This window comes from Nannobrachium achirus, assembly GCF_963921795.1.
Source record: "Nannobrachium achirus genome assembly, chromosome: 4".
Classification (NCBI taxonomy): Eukaryota; Metazoa; Chordata; class Actinopteri; order Myctophiformes; family Myctophidae; genus Nannobrachium; species Nannobrachium achirus.
The window spans coordinates 51448431-51467831 of record NC_137813.1 but is presented as its reverse complement, the minus strand read 5'-3'; the positions used below and the strand labels follow the sequence as shown (position 1 = coordinate 51467831).

General features: G+C 42.1%; 8 protein-coding genes across 8 annotated transcripts; 5 read left to right on the top strand and 3 right to left on the bottom strand.

Moving 5' to 3' along the window:
• Positions 1 to 497: 497 nt before the first annotated feature.
• LOC308284404 (histone H1-like) lies at positions 498 to 1103 on the bottom strand (the record flags this gene model as incomplete). The annotated part of the gene is made up of 1 exon (XM_080725008.1): positions 498 to 1103. One exon carries the CDS (start codon positions 1101 to 1103, stop codon positions 498 to 500), a length of 606 nt encoding a protein of 201 aa, XP_080581134.1.
• Positions 1104 to 2636: 1533 nt separating this feature from the next.
• Positions 2637 to 3011, bottom strand: LOC308284412 (histone H2B-like; the record flags this gene model as incomplete). The annotated part of the gene is made up of 1 exon (XM_080725016.1): positions 2637 to 3011. One exon carries the CDS (start codon positions 3009 to 3011, stop codon positions 2637 to 2639), a length of 375 nt encoding a protein of 124 aa, XP_080581142.1.
• A 4990-nt stretch (positions 3012 to 8001) lies between these two features.
• On the top strand, positions 8002 to 8313 carry LOC308284415 (histone H4; the record flags this gene model as incomplete). Its single annotated transcript, XM_080725019.1, has 1 exon — positions 8002 to 8313. One exon carries the CDS (start codon positions 8002 to 8004, stop codon positions 8311 to 8313), a length of 312 nt encoding a protein of 103 aa, XP_080581145.1.
• A 999-nt stretch (positions 8314 to 9312) lies between these two features.
• Positions 9313 to 9687, top strand: LOC308284411 (histone H2B-like; the record flags this gene model as incomplete). The annotated part of the gene is made up of 1 exon (XM_080725015.1): positions 9313 to 9687. The coding sequence occupies one exon, from the start codon at positions 9313 to 9315 to the stop codon at positions 9685 to 9687; it is 375 nt and encodes a 124-aa protein (XP_080581141.1).
• Positions 9688 to 11220: 1533 nt separating this feature from the next.
• LOC308284406 (histone H1-like) lies at positions 11221 to 11826 on the top strand (the record flags this gene model as incomplete). The annotated part of the gene is made up of 1 exon (XM_080725010.1): positions 11221 to 11826. The coding sequence occupies one exon, from the start codon at positions 11221 to 11223 to the stop codon at positions 11824 to 11826; it is 606 nt and encodes a 201-aa protein (XP_080581136.1).
• Positions 11827 to 12860: 1034 nt separating this feature from the next.
• On the top strand, positions 12861 to 15089 carry LOC308282982 (histone H2A-like; the record flags this gene model as incomplete). Its single annotated transcript, XM_080723369.1, has 2 exons — positions 12861 to 12898; positions 14720 to 15089. 2 exons carry the CDS (start codon positions 12861 to 12863, stop codon positions 15087 to 15089), a joined length of 408 nt encoding a protein of 135 aa, XP_080579495.1.
• Positions 15090 to 15827: 738 nt separating this feature from the next.
• On the top strand, positions 15828 to 16238 carry LOC308284408 (histone H3.2; the record flags this gene model as incomplete). Its single annotated transcript, XM_080725012.1, has 1 exon — positions 15828 to 16238. One exon carries the CDS (start codon positions 15828 to 15830, stop codon positions 16236 to 16238), a length of 411 nt encoding a protein of 136 aa, XP_080581138.1.
• A 638-nt stretch (positions 16239 to 16876) lies between these two features.
• On the bottom strand, positions 16877 to 17479 carry LOC308284407 (histone H1-like; the record flags this gene model as incomplete). Its single annotated transcript, XM_080725011.1, has 1 exon — positions 16877 to 17479. One exon carries the CDS (start codon positions 17477 to 17479, stop codon positions 16877 to 16879), a length of 603 nt encoding a protein of 200 aa, XP_080581137.1.
• Between the last annotated feature and the right edge of the window lie 1922 nt (positions 17480 to 19401).

Here is a 19401-nt window from a genome sequence, read left to right as displayed (position 1 = left end):
ACATACAGTAGCTCTAGTCTGTTTATAGAATGCTGTACCCTCTCCAACTGTATTGTTCCCCATTTTCATCTGTTTTTATTTTATTTTTGACACTTGCTTTGGCAATATAAACGTATCTTTTCTCATGCCAATAAAGCTCATTTGAGTTGAATTGATGTATATCCAATCCTATTATGTGTAATGGTACTTACTATTCATGTCGTTTTCATGTTGAACCAAAAGGTCGTTAAGTTTAACACAATATCTAACGTGGTTGGGTTTGTAAGCATGTAAGGAAAAGGCAAGGAAAAGGTGATTTGGATTAGAACACAGGCCCAGCTACGATGTTTAACGTTTAACCTTGTAACACATTAAATATATTTTAGCAGGGGCCCCATTTGTGTCATCTCACATGTGACCGTGGTCCATGGCGCATAAGTACAATTGAGGATACTCTTAAAAAACAAGGTGGTTGGCTCTTAAAAGAGCCTTTGTGGGTATAAATTGGAACTGACAGTTTACTTCTTTTTGGGGGCTGCTTTCTTCGCTGCCTTGGGTTTGGCAACCTTCTTGGCGGGAGATTTCTTGGCTGCCGCGGGCTTCTTCGCCACTTTCTTGGGGCTCTTTGTGGCCTTCTTCGGGCTTTTTGCTGCTACTTTCTTGGCAGCAGGCTTCTTGGCTTTCTTCGGTGATTTCTTTGCGGCTGCGGGCTTCTTTGCTGCCACCTTCTTGGGCTTCTTTGCCGCGGCGGGTTTCTTGGCGGCAGCGGGCTTCTTAGCTTTGACGGCTTTCTTAGCAGCAGGCTTCTTCGCCTTCACCGCTTCAGACTTCTTGTTCATTTTGAAAGAACCAGACGCACCGGTGCCTTTGAGCTGGACCAGGGTGCCTTTAGCGACCAGGCTCTTGACGGCGATCTTAACGCGGGCCTTGTTCTTCTCCACATCGTATCCACCGGCAGCCAGAGCCTTCTTGACCGCAGCCAGGGACACACCGCTCCGCTCCTTGGAGGCGGACACGGCCTTGACGACCAGCTCAGCGACGCTGGGGCCGGTCTTCTTGGGTCGTGGGGCTGCCTTCTTCTTGGCTGCTTTGGCCGGAGCTGGAGCTGGTGCGACTTCTGCCATTATAGTAACTTAGTCCTCTCTTCTCGAAACTTGACACTGACAAACTGACAGTGAACGCGCTGAAGGGGCTGGATTTAAACACTACATGAGAACCATGTAGACTCAACCCACTGGGTCAGTGCTCTGTGTGCTGGAATACTGAGACAGTTGTGTTTTCTCCTCAACAAAAAACACATAAAACACAAGTGAATAAAAGTTTTTAAGTCAAAAGAACAAGTGGAGCAGATAGCAGACTAGTTCCACGTCCTAATAAAATCATGTAGAGCCCTAGGGACTCCTGAGTTTTGTTTTGGGACGTTTATAACCTCGCTACATGGAGAGATGTTGACCAACTTTCCTTTGTTATTTGTCTTTTAAAATATTTCCAACATACACTACCCTGGCAAATATTCACTGCACAGCAAGGGGAGATGTCTGGCAATGTATTACAAGTAAAACAAGTAATCTGTGTCAAAGGGTTTTGTTTTAAAATCATCATTTCCCAGTGTCTGCAAGCACACCTGTCCAGTGGCATGGCAACTTATGAGAGGACACTGTGGTCATAAGCTCTTGTTTTGTTATTATTAATTTTGACTCATTTCACACCTGTAATTATTGAAGAAAGTCCAATTATATATTGTTTTCCAATGGTGCCATTTACAACGAAATACATAGGTCAAACACACAAGACACACTTTAATTGTGTACATGTACCACATTTATACTCAAATTGTATGATATGTCTATACGTCTATATGTCAGTGTTGTTTGTGGATGTAGCAAAACGAATTTGTCAATATACATACAGTATAGCCTATATATTATGCCCCCCCCCCAAATCCATGGTTGTATGTCAAGGCACTTTTGTAGCGTTGTAGGCCTTGGCTTGTAGGCTGAGTTTCACACTGCACAGTGCAAGTGGCCAAGAGGGGTCTGGGGACCACTCCCCAGCAAAATAAGTTAATATAGTATCACAATTATTTCAACCACTTGCATACTTTGACTATTCAAAAACTTGGCAACGTCCCTTTTTCTTGTTTTGTTTTTTCTCTATCAGTTTGGGGGTAATATACACAAAATATAGGATATTATACACACCATGATCAGTGCTTATGGATTCGACCTCACTACAAGCTAAAAAGGAAGAATATTTAGGTCAGATCAGAGGCTACTATCATGCTCATACTTGTTGACTGTCAGTAATAAAATAAAAAATAAAACAAGACAAGTATGACATTTGCATATGAATGAGTTTTTTTCGAACATAAAAAACATTTGCATGATTGTCAAGAACAACCACAGTGCAACACAAACTCGGTGCCATGAGCTAAATTCAGTTCTGGCCTTACAATACTAGACAAAACAGTTTACGATAGGGGTATCCTGTATTTTGCAAGTGTAAAGGCTAACAAACACATAAACTGCATTTAAAAACTCAATTAAAGCCTCTTCTGTAAGAAATGCTGTTCATTCGCCAGTAAAAGGTTAATCTCTTTTGTTGAAAAGATGGGTGGTCCTTAAAAGGACCGTTGTGTTTAGAGCAGGCAGGACAGTTTACTTGGAGCTGGTGTACTTGGTGACAGCCTTGGTGCCCTCAGACACGGCGTGCTTGGCCAGCTCACCGGGGAGCAGCAGGCGGACGGCGGTCTGGATCTCCCTGGATGAGATGGTGGAGCGCTTGTTGTAGTGAGCCAGACGAGAGGCTTCACCGGCGATGCGCTCAAAGATGTCGTTGACAAAGGAGTTCATGATGCCCATGGCCTTGGAAGAGATACCGGTGTCAGGGTGGACCTGCTTCAGGACCTTGTACACGTAGATGGCATAGCTCTCCTTCCTGGACTTTCTGCGCTTCTTGCCGCCCTTTGCGGCGGTCTTGGAGACGGCTTTCTTGGAGCCCTTCTTGGGCGCTGGCTTCGCTACCTCAGGCATTTCGCTCTTTCTCTAGTAGATATACTGAAGAAGGAATGACCCCCAATGTGGCTCTGCACCCTTATTTATACCAACCCCATGTAAATGAAGGGTTCACATCCCTGCACAGGATTGGGTGATTCTGCCACAAGGAGGGAGGTGTCTTAGTTTCTGCAAAATGTTTTACTGGCCAGCCCCTTTTCTCTTCGGAGATGAGTAAGCCTGGCTACGCGAGGCTAGCCCAGCCCTACAACATGCTCTATTGTCCCTCAAAATGAGCGGGACAAATTTTCCCTCCTATGTGGAAAGTCTCAGGTTGGGACAAAGTATATTATATACATTTAGGGTATATTTATTATTTCATTGAATAATGATATGCAACACGCCCATAGGCAATTCCAGTTGTAACACAGTGTCTTTCAATGCAGAACATAATAATTAATTAGAACGGTCTGTGTTCATCTGTAAATTAGTGTCACTATAACTGCAAAGCAGACTATTGCTTAGCTTGATTCCCATTTCCCTTCCAGTTCTTTTTAACCACATACTTTAATCACGTTTATTATGTGTAGCTGCCGCTGTCTCTGACTTCAAACACCAACGGAAAGATGTGTGTAATCGTTTGAGATGAAATTAGGTGAAAGGTGACTCATTCTACAGTCCTATGGTTTTCACCCAGGCGCCGAAGCCCAGTAAAAAGTAAACGTAGTTTAGTTTATTCATTTATATAAAAGTGTGAGTCAGGGAGTGAGAGAGTGCTGGCAAAAGTGGGCGTGAATTTGGTCTACATTTAATCAGATTCAATACAATGTATTCGTGATTTTAAATGCAAATGATTTCTTTAATGCACTATCGTGCTTACTGACCAGCCATGTAACAGTTGTACTTACTGTCACATCCATGTTTACTTACATTAAACTTGTGCAGGACAACACATTGGCATAGAATCAACTCAAGACGATGGATTCTGAACTTCCTACAGCTCTCCTAGGAGACTTGAGCCCCTTTTCCACAGGCCCAACACCACACCACTCCACACCACACCGCCCACTTGTGCCAGGTTTTCCACTACAAGGACCTGGGTAGAGTGGTATGAAAGTGGTACTAAACGTGGTACTAAAAAGTATCCAATCTAGAGTAGGTCTGAGCTAGTCTGAGCTAGGCCACACAGGGCCAAACACTTCATAGACTGAGTAGAATTTTATTTAGATATTTTATCATGAACATTAGTGAGGACCTATTATATGAGGACAGGTTGAAAAGTGGTGAACTACTCCTTTAAGGATCTCCTTTTGTAAAAACGTAGCGTCAGGTTTTAAAATAAGGTCCTTATGAATAGGAGAGGCACTGAGCTGGACAAAAAAAAAGGGTCGAGCAAGAAGCTCATTTCCCTATTTTAAAATTATGTATGGGGATCTTTTATTTAAGTCTGCACATTTGAATATCAATTGGACTGAAATGTCTAGTAAGAAAATATATGGCCTTTTATGCGATGATTTGTATGGTGGCACTTTCCCCTATAAAAACCTAGATGACAGACAAAAGCAGGTGTGTATTAAAAACATTTGGAATAAAAACCTGTCCGAAAAAAAGAGAGATGACATGTGGCTTGTGTCAGTAAGAAGGCTGGCTGTTAGAGCAGTTGTTAAATGGAGCTGCTTCGTAACAACTGTTAAATGTCCAGTTGAAAACTGTGATGAAGATGAAACCATAGAACACCTGCTTGTCGACTTTCACAGGTCACAGTATATTTGGAGGAAAATGTCACTAATTGGTTTTAAAGTTAAGATTACTTATAATGCTGTTATGTACGGAGTGTTTGAAGAAGAGCTGTCTGCATTAGGGCATTCATTTATGAAATAATAATAATAAGGGTAATAATAATAATAAGGGTAATAATAATAAGGGTAATCATAAAATAATAATATATTTGTTATGTTTACTGCTTGGTGGAGATCAGTGCATTGAGAGAACTAAACAAACTGGTCTATGGAGATAAAAAAAAAAAAAAGGCCACAGGAGCAAAAGTTGTTTGTCGTGATGCAATCTATAGCCCCTTTTCCACTGACATGGCCCAACACCACACCGCCCACTTGTGCCACGAGTTCCACTACAAGGACCTGGGTAGAGTGGTGTGAAAGTGGTACTAAATGTGGTACTAAAAAGTATCCATTCTAGAGTAGGTCTGAGATAGGCCAAACAGGGCTAAACACTTCACTGACTGATCACTCACTGACTTTATTTAGACCACCAGGATATGGTTGTAATATATGATAATAGATTCTATTGTGTTATAACCAATATTATAATCTATTATAGTGTATTATAGTTATCATAGCAATGTATTAATATGTTATAGTGTATTATAATCACAGTTATAATCCATTATAGTGCATTATAATTAGGGATGGGTATCGTCTGCGATACTTTTAATGGTATCGATTGCATGACGCCGATACTATCGGGTATCGGTTCACGTAAAAACTAACGATACCTCGTTTCGATACTCTGGAACGCACCCCTGGCTGGTAGCATCTGTAACAGTTGGGCTACTGAGAGTTTAATGACTGCTTTAGTAGGCTACACACGTTACTGTGGAAATTAGCCGACAATAGCCTATAATGTTTATTATTATGATGATTATCCAATGTCTATACTCTCCGCCACACTGTGTGATCATCATTATCACCTCTACTCTACCGCAGCAGTGGTAGAGCAGTTAAACTTAAATAAAAAGTATCGAAAAAGGTATCGAAAAGGGTATCGTATCGATTCCCAGGTATTGAAAAAGATATCGTATCGATTCAAAGGTGAACGATACCCATCCCTAATTATAATTAGGTTAGTGGTAATACAGATGTATATTGTATTATAATCACAGTTAAAAGAGTACATTTGTTTCTTACCGATAGGGGTACCTTTGTGTAATGGAAAATATAGATATTTGTATGTGGTGTGGTGTGGAGTGGTGTAGTGCCGTGTAGTGTGGTGCTAAAGCCGCGGTCAAAAAGGGGCTACATGTGTGTGTGGTTAAGGTGACATGGATAAATGCTTGAAACAATCTACACAGTGGAAAAAGCGCCATAATGGACGAAAGCCATTGTGTTACAACGCAGTAATAATAAGAATAACAATAATAATAAGCATCGGCTGTGATGTGAGTTTTAGATCCTGATAAGGCCCATGCTTAATAACATTTTTGTTAACAGTTGTATTAATAATGTATCAATTATTAATAGGCATGTTTAATCGTTAATGGAATCTATGTGTAGATGCATGTTGGTATGTTAGGTTTTATTTAGCTTCCCCATTAATAATGAGCCAATGGCCATACTTATTGACTAGCAATTAGTAATGTGATGATGTCACCATCAATAAATGTGACCTGATTGTGACCGAAGGTCGCAGTTTAGTATGTGAAATGGCGCATGGTGATTCCGTCTGTCTGGACGCGTACACTTTTTTAAGGTCTATGGGCTCTGACATCATGCTCTGACATCACTGTGGTGTCAGGGGAACCACTCTAACAGAATGGATTTGCTGCTCTGACATCACGCTCTGACTTCACTGTGATGTCACGGGAACCACTAACAGAATCCCTTTTATGCCCATATATGGAGTTCCCTGATGTCATCAATATTAAGTCCATATCTAACAGGACTTCATTGGAATGCCCATATATGAGAACAGAACAGAATATGAACAGAATCCATATATGGCCAAGACAGCCCATATTTGTGTGGCTGGTTCTACAGACAGGGATCTCCATGTATTGGCATAAAATAAATCGTATGTATGATGTCAGATGTCATAGACGTCATAGGACCTTTACATAACGAATAACTGAGTAAGCATGTTTGGGCTCTCACAGCTTATCTCCATATAGACTACAGTACATGGATCTCCATATATGGGTACAAGGGGTCTCCATATATGGGTAACTGGTCCTATATACATCACTGGCCAGATGGCTAAGACATGGCGCGTCCTCGCCCTTTAGGGGCTTGGGGCGTCTTAGTTGGCCTATATGATCATATGAGCTATACAAAGCTTTGTATGGCTCATATGACATCATGATCACCATCAACAGCTAATGAAGGATCAGCATTCAACAGCCAATGTGGGATCTGCATTCTTGGTCTGACTACAGGAAGTGTAGATGGCCAGGTGTCATGTGGCCCCCTGACCTATTTATGATCGAATATCCAGATTGTCATGTGAGGCCCCGACCAATCCTCGAGCTAGCACTCCCCATGGACTTACTTTTAATAGTCTGGATTGTTTATCTGGGAAAATAAGAAAGCTACACTATAGAACTAGTGTCCTGTAGGCAACCACACTAATAAGATACACTTGCTTAAGCATTGTTAAGTTACAATTTCGCCAGTGTATCTTTATTATGTATAAAAAGCTATTTCCAAATGCACAAAGGTTAGTCACATATTGCACTTGATTAAAGAACACATTGAAGGTAGTAAATAAGGAATTATGTGACTAAAACGAGAGCCAGGGCAGCCATTATATAGCCTATTTTACAGAAGTGTTTGTGCGTGTTTGGGTGGGCTGCAGTTTTGGGCAACGCCCATGAGGTCTACCCTGTGTTCCCTCACTTGAAAATAAAATGCATAATATAATAATAGTAATAATAATAATATATTTGTTATGTTTACTGCTTGGTGGAGATACATTGTACCCTTATTCCTGGCTTACTGATTTATAATATGGTATTCTAAAAAAGACACATACTTGAAAAGTGGGAATCAATTCAATACTTCCACCAACCAAGTCTCTCATCTGTATAAGTAACCATGGCCAGCCCTATAACCGTTGGAGAGGTCATTGTCATGCAGAACCAAGAAGGGGGTGGGGTCGGGGCTGCAGCTTCTTTGGCAACGCCCAGTGTAGAGCAGGCTGCCTGTTCTCCCTTACGTCCTCAGAACGCGGATATAAAGAGAGGGCTCTGAGTCCAGTAGGCATTCAGTTTTGTATCTACACACACAGCTGCAGCAAAATGTCAGGCCGAGGGAAGGGCGGAAAGGGACTTGGAAAAGGAGGCGCCAAGCGTCATCGTAAAGTGCTTCGTGATAACATCCAGGGAATCACCAAGCCCGCAATTCGCCGTCTGGCTCGCCGTGGCGGTGTGAAGCGTATCTCCGGTCTGATCTACGAGGAAACCCGTGGTGTTCTCAAGGTTTTCCTGGAGAACGTGATCCGTGACGCCGTCACCTACACCGAGCACGCCAAGAGAAAGACCGTCACCGCCATGGATGTCGTCTATGCTTTGAAGAGGCAGGGACGCACTCTGTACGGCTTCGGAGGTTAATAATTTCGACTTGATCTACCAACAACCCAAAGGCTCTTTTAAGAGCCGCCCACACAATTCTTCAAAGAGTTGATTCTATGCCAATGTGTTGTCCTGCACAAGTTTAATGTAAGTAAACATGGATGTGACAGTAAGTACAACTGTTACATGGCTGGTCAGTAAGCACGATAGTGCATTAAAGAAATCATTTGCATTTAAAATCACGAATACATTGTATTGAATCTGATTAAATGTAGACCAAATTCACGCCCACTTTTGCCAGCACTCTCTCACTCCCTGACTCACACTTTTATATAAATGAATAAACTAAACTACGTTTACTTTTTACTGGGCTTCGGCGCCTGGGTGAAAACCATAGGACTGTAGAATGAGTCACCTTTCACCTAATTTCATCTCAAACGATTACACACATCTTTCCGTTGGTGTTTGAAGTCAGAGACAGCGGCAGCTACACATAATAAACGTGATTAAAGTATGTGGTTAAAAAGAACTGGAAGGGAAATGGGAATCAAGCTAAGCAATAGTCTGCTTTGCAGTTATAGTGACACTAATTTACAGATGAACACAGACCGTTCTAATTAATTATTATGTTCTGCATTGAAAGACACTGTGTTACAACTGGAATTGCCTATGGGCGTGTTGCATATCATTATTCAATGAAATAATAAATATACCCTAAATGTATATAATATACTTTGTCCCAACCTGAGACTTTCCACATAGGAGGGAAAATTTGTCCCGCTCATTTTGAGGGACAATAGAGCATGTTGTAGGGCTGGGCTAGCCTCGCGTAGCCAGGCTTACTCATCTCCGAAGAGAAAAGGGGCTGGCCAGTAAAACATTTTGCAGAAACTAAGACACCTCCCTCCTTGTGGCAGAATCACCCAATCCTGTGCAGGGATGTGAACCCTTCATTTACATGGGGTTGGTATAAATAAGGGTGCAGAGCCACATTGGGGGTCATTCCTTCTTCAGTATATCTACTAGAGAAAGAGCGAAATGCCTGAGGTAGCGAAGCCAGCGCCCAAGAAGGGCTCCAAGAAAGCCGTCTCCAAGACCGCCGCAAAGGGCGGCAAGAAGCGCAGAAAGTCCAGGAAGGAGAGCTATGCCATCTACGTGTACAAGGTCCTGAAGCAGGTCCACCCTGACACCGGTATCTCTTCCAAGGCCATGGGCATCATGAACTCCTTTGTCAACGACATCTTTGAGCGCATCGCCGGTGAAGCCTCTCGTCTGGCTCACTACAACAAGCGCTCCACCATCTCATCCAGGGAGATCCAGACCGCCGTCCGCCTGCTGCTCCCCGGTGAGCTGGCCAAGCACGCCGTGTCTGAGGGCACCAAGGCTGTCACCAAGTACACCAGCTCCAAGTAAACTGTCCTGCCTGCTCTAAACACAACGGTCCTTTTAAGGACCACCCATCTTTTCAACAAAAGAGATTAACCTTTTACTGGCGAATGAACAGCATTTCTTACAGAAGAGGCTTTAATTGAGTTTTTAAATGCAGTTTATGTGTTTGTTAGCCTTTACACTTGCAAAATACAGGATACCCCTATCGTAAACTGTTTTGTCTAGTATTGTAAGGCCAGAACTGAATTTAGCTCATGGCACCGAGTTTGTGTTGCACTGTGGTTGTTCTTGACAATCATGCAAATGTTTTTTATGTTCGAAAAAAACTCATTCATATGCAAATGTCATACTTGTCTTGTTTTATTTTTTATTTTATTACTGACAGTCAACAAGTATGAGCATGATAGTAGCCTCTGATCTGACCTAAATATTCTTCCTTTTTAGCTTGTAGTGAGGTCGAATCCATAAGCACTGATCATGGTGTGTATAATATCCTATATTTTGTGTATATTACCCCCAAACTGATAGAGAAAAAACAAAACAAGAAAAAGGGACGTTGCCAAGTTTTTGAATAGTCAAAGTATGCAAGTGGTTGAAATAATTGTGATACTATATTAACTTATTTTGCTGGGGAGTGGTCCCCAGACCCCTCTTGGCCACTTGCACTGTGCAGTGTGAAACTCAGCCTACAAGCCAAGGCCTACAACGCTACAAAAGTGCCTTGACATACAACCATGGATTTGGGGGGGGGGCATAATATATAGGCTATACTGTATGTATATTGACAAATTCGTTTTGCTACATCCACAAACAACACTGACATATAGACGTATAGACATATCATACAATTTGAGTATAAATGTGGTACATGTACACAATTAAAGTGTGTCTTGTGTGTTTGACCTATGTATTTCGTTGTAAATGGCACCATTGGAAAACAATATATAATTGGACTTTCTTCAATAATTACAGGTGTGAAATGAGTCAAAATTAATAATAACAAAACAAGAGCTTATGACCACAGTGTCCTCTCATAAGTTGCCATGCCACTGGACAGGTGTGCTTGCAGACACTGGGAAATGATGATTTTAAAACAAAACCCTTTGACACAGATTACTTGTTTTACTTGTAATACATTGCCAGACATCTCCCCTTGCTGTGCAGTGAATATTTGCCAGGGTAGTGTATGTTGGAAATATTTTAAAAGACAAATAACAAAGGAAAGTTGGTCAACATCTCTCCATGTAGCGAGGTTATAAACGTCCCAAAACAAAACTCAGGAGTCCCTAGGGCTCTACATGATTTTATTAGGACGTGGAACTAGTCTGCTATCTGCTCCACTTGTTCTTTTGACTTAAAAACTTTTATTCACTTGTGTTTTATGTGTTTTTTGTTGAGGAGAAAACACAACTGTCTCAGTATTCCAGCACACAGAGCACTGACCCAGTGGGTTGAGTCTACATGGTTCTCATGTAGTGTTTAAATCCAGCCCCTTCAGCGCGTTCACTGTCAGTTTGTCAGTGTCAAGTTTCGAGAAGAGAGGACTAAGTTACTATAATGGCAGAAGTCGCACCAGCTCCAGCTCCGGCCAAAGCAGCCAAGAAGAAGGCAGCCCCACGACCCAAGAAGACCGGCCCCAGCGTCGCTGAGCTGGTCGTCAAGGCCGTGTCCGCCTCCAAGGAGCGGAGCGGTGTGTCCCTGGCTGCGGTCAAGAAGGCTCTGGCTGCCGGTGGATACGATGTGGAGAAGAACAAGGCCCGCGTTAAGATCGCCGTCAAGAGCCTGGTCGCTAAAGGCACCCTGGTCCAGCTCAAAGGCACCGGTGCGTCTGGTTCTTTCAAAATGAACAAGAAGTCTGAAGCGGTGAAGGCGAAGAAGCCTGCTGCTAAGAAAGCCGTCAAAGCTAAGAAGCCCGCTGCCGCCAAGAAACCCGCCGCGGCAAAGAAGCCCAAGAAGGTGGCAGCAAAGAAGCCCGCAGCCGCAAAGAAATCACCGAAGAAAGCCAAGAAGCCTGCTGCCAAGAAAGTAGCAGCAAAAAGCCCGAAGAAGGCCACAAAGAGCCCCAAGAAAGTGGCGAAGAAGCCCGCGGCAGCCAAGAAATCTCCCGCCAAGAAGGTTGCCAAACCCAAGGCAGCGAAGAAAGCAGCCCCCAAAAAGAAGTAAACTGTCAGTTCCAATTTATACCCACAAAGGCTCTTTTAAGAGCCAACCACCTTGTTTTTTAAGAGTATCCTCAATTGTACTTATGCGCCATGGACCACGGTCACATGTGAGATGACACAAATGGGGCCCCTGCTAAAATATATTTAATGTGTTACAAGGTTAAACGTTAAACATCGTAGCTGGGCCTGTGTTCTAATCCAAATCACCTTTTCCTTGCCTTTTCCTTACATGCTTACAAACCCAACCACGTTAGATATTGTGTTAAACTTAACGACCTTTTGGTTCAACATGAAAACGACATGAATAGTAAGTACCATTACACATAATAGGATTGGATATACATCAATTCAACTCAAATGAGCTTTATTGGCATGAGAAAAGATACGTTTATATTGCCAAAGCAAGTGTCAAAAATAAAATAAAAACAGATGAAAATGGGGAACAATACAGTTGGAGAGGGTACAGCATTCTATAAACAGACTAGAGCTACTGTATGTTGCATTGTGTCATTTCATACAGGGTTTAAACAAATAGCACTGTCCTCATATCAATTTAGATAGTATAAGAACATAAATAAAACAAAGAGAAAGACTCATATCATATCGATAAGAAAAGTTGACATCATATCGATAAGAAAAGTTGACTAGTAATATTACTGTAAACTGCTGTGACCAAAAACGAATAGGGGATTGAATTGAATCGTGTGTGTGTGGGGGGGGGGGGGGGGGGGCTGCTGATCTGCCTGTCCTCCCTTACGTCCTCAGACTCAGAGGAACCTCCTTCTTTGTGGGCCGGGATGAACCCAAAGTTTTTAGACAGGGGGCAGGACTCTGGGAGGAGCCATAAGGAGGACGATGATGCTGATTGGAGGGGAGCTCAAACACACTCACCCCGCGCTCTCATTCTTTGTTGTGATTGGTTGGGGCGCACCCAGACTCTCCTTTCCTTTCTTTAGTCGAAGATATAAAAGGTCTCGCGCGCCTCTCAACCAGCACATTTCTTCGAGCTACTACTCCAGAAAAACCAACAACACGATGTCAGGACGAGGCAAGACCGGCGGTCTGGTGGAGATGTAAAGGATGAATTCTTTATTGTGAGTTTAGACCAAAAAAAGGCCTTCGATTTCATCTCTAGAGAGTACTTGTGGGAAGTTTTAAAAGTATATGGTTTTAAACAGGATTTCATTAATTTGATCAAGTTGCTATATGCAGAGTCCACGGTTCAGGTCAATGTAAATGGTGTCTTAACAGAGGCTTTTGAAATTAAGAGGGGGGTGAAGCAAGGGTGCCCCCTATCGGCAGCTCTCTATATCCTGGCCATTAACCCTTTATTAAAACGAATTAAAAATGATAAAAGACTCTCGGGTATAAAAACTAGTAGCGGTGAGAGGGTGGTCGTCCTGGCCTACGCTGACGACGTGACCATTATAATAAAAAATCAGTATGAGCTAGACGTTATAAAAGAGCACTTGTCACTTTATGAGGAGGTATCGGGTTCTAAACTGAATCCAGATAAAACGGAGGGTGTCTGGTTCGGGAGGTCTGAGGCCCGGCCATCAGTAAATATAAAAGACAGTGAAACAATGAAAGTTCTGGGTATCAAGTTCAGTAACAGTGATAGTTATGGTAAAAATTGGGACGACAAAGACAAAGAGATAAAAGAAGAATTAGATAAATGGGAAAATACATCATGTCGTTATAAAACAAAGATTATAATAATAAAATCATGTATTGTATCAAAGCTTTTATTTCTCGCAACCATATTTCCTCCCAAGGACCAGACACTTAAAAAGATAAATAAAACTTTGGTCAACTTCATTTGGGGAACCACCAGGGAGGTGACCAAAAGAAACCTTTTATATAAAAGTAAGCGCTTTGGAGGTCTTGGAGCGGTAGACCTGGGCCTAAAACTTAAAATTTCCTTTTGTAAAAATATAGCTGCCGGTTTTAAAAGAAGTGCAGTGTGGATTGGTGAGGCTCTAAGCTGGACTAAAAAGAAGGGCAAAGCAAGGAGCTCTTTTCCTTATTTTAAAATTATGTACGGTGATTTAATGGGTAATTCTGCTCACCTGAATATTGATTGGACTGAAATGTCAAGCAAGAAAATATATAGTGTTATATGTGATGACATGTATGGTGGTATTTTCCCCTATAGAAATCTGGACGACAATCAGAAGCAGGTGTGTTTAAAAAATATTTGGAGTAAAAACTTGTCTGAAAAAAAGAGAGACGTCATGTGGCTTGTCTCTGTAAGACGACTAGCCGTTAGGGCGGTTGTTAAATGGAGTTGTTTTGTAAAAACAGTTAAATGCCCTTTTGTGTATTGCAATGAGGATGAAACAATAGAGCACCTGCTGGTCGATTGTCTCAGATCTCAATATGTGTGGGAGAGAATGGCCCGTATTGGTTTCAAAGTAAAATTAACATATAACGCAGTAATATATGGTGTCTTTGAAGAGAAACTTTCGACCATGGACCAGGACTTTTATTGGTCTGTTGTATGCACCGTCGTTAATAAACTATGGAACACTCGCTGTGCTATGACAATTAAGCAAGAGGCCATCTCTGGAGAGGTGGTCTTTAGGCAAATAATCACTGAACTAAGGAGACAAAGAACTTTGGACTCGAAACAAAATATCCTGAAACCATGGCACTTTTTGACCTTGTAATTTTGATTTATATTTCTACTTTTGTCTTTTATATATTATGTGGGTTCTATCTAAAGGCCTACTTTGGGTTAAAAAGAAGAAAAGTAATGCCATTACAAATATTTGCTGCACTTATAATGTATTTCTTATTGACTTGACATGCCTATTTCTGATTTATGAATGTAAATGCTTGAAATACCTGTAAAACTGCAAATTTTCAATAAAGTCTATTTAAAAATAAAAAAGCAAGACCGGCGGAAAGGCCAGGGCGAAGGCAAAGACCCGCTCATCCCGTGCTGGGCTCCAGTTCCCCGTGGGTCGTGTCCACAGGCTGCTGCGTAAAGGCAACTATGCTCAGCGTGTCGGTGCCGGCGCTCCCGTCTATCTGGCGGCTGTGCTCGAATACCTGACCGCTGAAATCCTGGAGTTGGCTGGAAACGCTGCCAGGGACAACAAGAAGACCCGTATCATTCCCCGTCATCTCCAGCTGGCCGTCCGCAACGACGAGGAGCTCAACAAACTCCTGGGTGGAGTGACCATCGCTCAGGGCGGTGTTCTGCCCAACATCCAGGCTGTTCTACTGCCCAAGAAGACCGAGAAAGCCGCCAAGAAATAAACCTACTTCATTCGTTTGACAAACCCCACAAAGGCTCTTTTAAGAGCCACCCACTGTTTCAGTTTAAAGATGTTTTCCCCAGTTCTTGAACATGCACATTTTATATAAGCTCATTTAGTCAATATTATGATATTGGCATTTGTAGGCAATATAATAGGTCTACATTGCATGGATCGTGCCACGTTAATTTATCTAACACATTAATTACATTCGTGTTAAATATTGAGACAAGATGCCTTCTCAGTCAACAATTCAATATAACTGCATAGCGGTTTATACTGGTGTATTTATTTGTAGGATTAATTGACTTTCTACAAAAAAATAAGCATAATACATGGTCCATGATGGCAGATCTTTGAGCACATTGATATACTTGGAAAAATGAATTAGAGTATGATTTTACTATATGCATTACATATTCTTTATACAACAAAGCATCCTTGTGTCAAGTGTTATTTTGTCACTCAAGTAGACATGTTTGTTTCTTGGTCATATCTCATATGACACAATGTATTTTCAGTTTGCTGGAAAGTGGTATTCCATAGTATTATCTATTACAGCAGCTCCAGTGTGAAGTGTTCCCCACCAATCGGTAGAAAGTGACTTATGGTACCTCCCCAAAGAAGGAGGTTCCTGACGACTGACCAATCATAGAATGACGGCGTCTTGCAGACACTAATAAAAGGCAGCCGTTTGCGCTGTTCTCACATTCTAAACTCAACTAAGTCAGAAGAAGCCATGGCAAGAACCAAGCAGACTGCTCGCAAATCCACCGGCGGTAAAGCGCCCAGGAAGCAGCTCGCCACCAAGGCGGCTCGTAAGAGCGCGCCGGCGACCGGTGGAGTGAAGAAGCCTCACCGTTACCGCCCTGGTACAGTGGCTCTGAGGGAGATCCGTCGCTACCAGAAATCCACCGAGCTGCTGATCCGCAAGCTGCCCTTCCAGCGCCTGGTGAGGGAGATCGCCCAGGACTTCAAGACCGACCTGCGCTTCCAGAGCTCCGCCGTCATGGCTCTGCAGGAGTCAGCCGAGGCTTATCTGGTCGGTCTGTTCGAGGACACGAACCTGTGCGCCATCCACGCCAAGAGGGTGACCATCATGCCCAAAGACATCCAGCTGGCCCGTCGTATCCGTGGAGAACGTGCTTAATCTTTCCGTCGCTGTCAAACCCCCAAAACGGCTCTTTTAAGAGCCACCCAATGTATTATTTAAAGATCAAGAATTCCCTCCTTATTTGGGTAGATGTAACCACTGTCCATTCATACACGTGCAAAATTACGCAGGGGAAGTGTTTGTAGCGCGCTCACAAGGCAAATCTGTTATTCTACATGAACTGTTAAACGAAACATTTAACAACAAGCATCATTTCTCAACAAAATATTAAACAATATAGATGGCCATGGTAAACTAACCGTTTGCATAATGCAAAATTGGAGGCAAATGATTAAAGAACAGATCAGACATGTCAATTCTTATTATATTATTATATAGTTATATTCCGATTGTGAAAATAAAATGTAACTTCCAAACTACCATTATTTAACATGTAATTACATTTTAGCTGGGCTGACAGCCCCATTTGTTGTCTTAAATTAATTTAGACATTTTGCTTAGTTCTATTAAGACACGGACCTTAATCAATTAATACAAGTTCTCACTGATGACAACTAATCACATAATTGATCGATCCTGAATGGCAGCGCCAAGACAATATAGGAACTCTTTGAATAAAGTTGTGGGTGGCTCTTAAAAGAGCCTTTGTGTTAAACTGGTTGTTGTGAGGCTGTTTACTTCTTCTTGGTGGCTGCCTTCTTGGGTTTCGCCGCCTTGGGCTTTGCTGCCTTGGGTTTGGCTGCCTCCTTTGCTGGTGCTTTCTTGGCGGCAGCGGGTTTCTTCACTTTCTTTGGACTCTTGGTAGCCTTCTTGGGGCTCTTGGCTATAGCTTTCTTTGCAGCGGCAGGCTTCTTTGCCTTCTTGGGAGATTTTTTGGCAGCTGCGGGCTTCTTGGCTGCCGCCTTCTTGGGAGATTTCTTTGCCGCGACGGGTTTCTTGGCTACAGGCTTCTTGGCTTTGACTGCTTTCTTTTCCGCCTTCTTGTTGAGCTTAAAGGACCCAGAAGCACCGGTGCCCTTTGTCTGAAGCAGGGTGCCGTTTGCTACCAGCCTCTTCACGGTGTTCTTAACGATGACCTTCTTCTTGTCCACGTCGACGCCACCGGCGGCCAGAGCCTTCTTGAGGGCGGCCAGAGACACACCGCTCCTCTCCTTGGAAGCTGTCACAGCATCGACGATGAGATCCTGGACGCTGGGACCGTCCTTCTTGGGTTTAGCGGCGGCCTTCTTCTTTGCTGCTTTGGCCGGGGCAGCTGGAGCTGGGGCGACTTCTGCCATTCTCTTCAGTATCGTATTTCAGATGCACTGCACTAAAAGTCTGCGTAGAGAGACTGATGGTGAGAGAGGAGGAGGGGGTGGAACTTAAAGGATTTGTGAGAACCATGTAGTCTCAACCCACTAGGGCAGTGCTCTGTGTGCTGCAGAATACTGGAACACTTGTGTTTTCTCTACAACTTAAAACAGATAAAATACAGACTGAAAAATATATTGAAGTCAAATAACAAATGGAGCCGATAGCAGACACGTTTCACTTCATAATCAAATCATGTGGAGTGCCGAATGCTCCTGTGTTTTGTTTGGAGACGTTAAAAAGCTCACATATACACCACTACAAGGAGAGTAGTTTGCCATCTTTTCCCCGTCATTTGGCTTTTAAAATACTTTTAATATAGAACAACCAGTTTCATATTTGCTGCAGAGCAAGTTTTGATGGCTGGCTTTGAAATAAAAGTAAAACGGGTCGTCTGTGGCAAAGCTTTTTGTTTTAAAACGGAAACTTTCCAGTGTCGGCAAACACAGCACTGCTGTTGGCCTGCCCTGTGGCATGGACACTTATGAGAGAGGACACTGGTCATTTATCTGACTCTGCTAAGCTCTTGTTTTGTTAATAATCATAAGAAACCTGACACGTTATAGTTCATTTCACACTTACACTTACATTTATGATTCATATTTATTCAAGGACGGTCAGTTAAGAGCAAGCAACCACGTTTCCAATGGTGCCATTCACAAAACAATGTAGGAGCACAGGACATAATACACTATTGTGTCAGCATTGAGTTAAATGACTGTACATAGGCCATACTGATAAAAGAACAATAAATCCTATTAGTAGAGTATCTAAACTGTACTGCCATGTGCTTTTCCTACTAATTCTAATAAAGCAACCAAACAATCACACATGCACCTTCCTTTATTTCTTGTTTCCTATATTGTTTATTGCCAGACCCATGAAATGGGTAGGCCTACATAAGCAAATGTCGGTCTGTCCGGGTTTTCTATATAAAGGGTATATATGATGATGACATGATGATGACATGCCTACAAAAGGCATGATGTCATAAATGATGATGACAGACAGGGGGTCTGGCACAACCAGGTTGACCTGGTCTATTTTTGCCAGACCCATGAAATGGGTAGGCCTACATAAGCAAATGTCGGTCTGTCTGTCCTGGTTTTCTATATAAAGGGTATATATGATGATGACATGATGATGACATGCCTACAAAAGGCATGATGTCATAAATGATGATGACAGACAGGGGGTCTGGCACAACCAGGTTGACCTGGTCTAGTTTATTATAGAAATCCAAACTAATCCAATTTAAATAATAAGCCATACATTATGGCTTATGTATACCGGGGGTCAGCAACCTTTTTGAAATGAAGTGCCATGTTTTTATTTTCTAGACAGTCACTGTGCCTTGTCAACATGAATTTGAATGACACCCCATCAAAAATTAAAAAAAAAAAAAACATATTTTGATTGTCAGGGTTCTCAGTTATAATGATCTTCGGTTATAATGATCATTAGACTCAAGCAATAACCCACCTATTATCCCGACTCCCAACCCAGTCAAAGATCAGGATTGTAATGAATGTAGAATTATGTGCAGGATGTAAATTAGGTAACTTGATTAAATTGACCACGTATAAAACAATATTAGATTTTAAAATAAAAATATTAGATTAAATAGCAGATCTGCAAGCTCAAAACAAAGAGTGAAGCAATGTGTTTTGAACAGCATCACAGTCATTTTAACCACTTCATCCTTTTGTAACGGTGTGTTGTCTATTAAAAATAGCAGATCTACAATCCCACAGCCTGTCAATTCATATTGTGCTGTGAGCTTGTATATCTGCTTTTCTTTTCTTTTACACTTGGAAAACAAGTTTTTATTTTTTATTTTTATCCCACT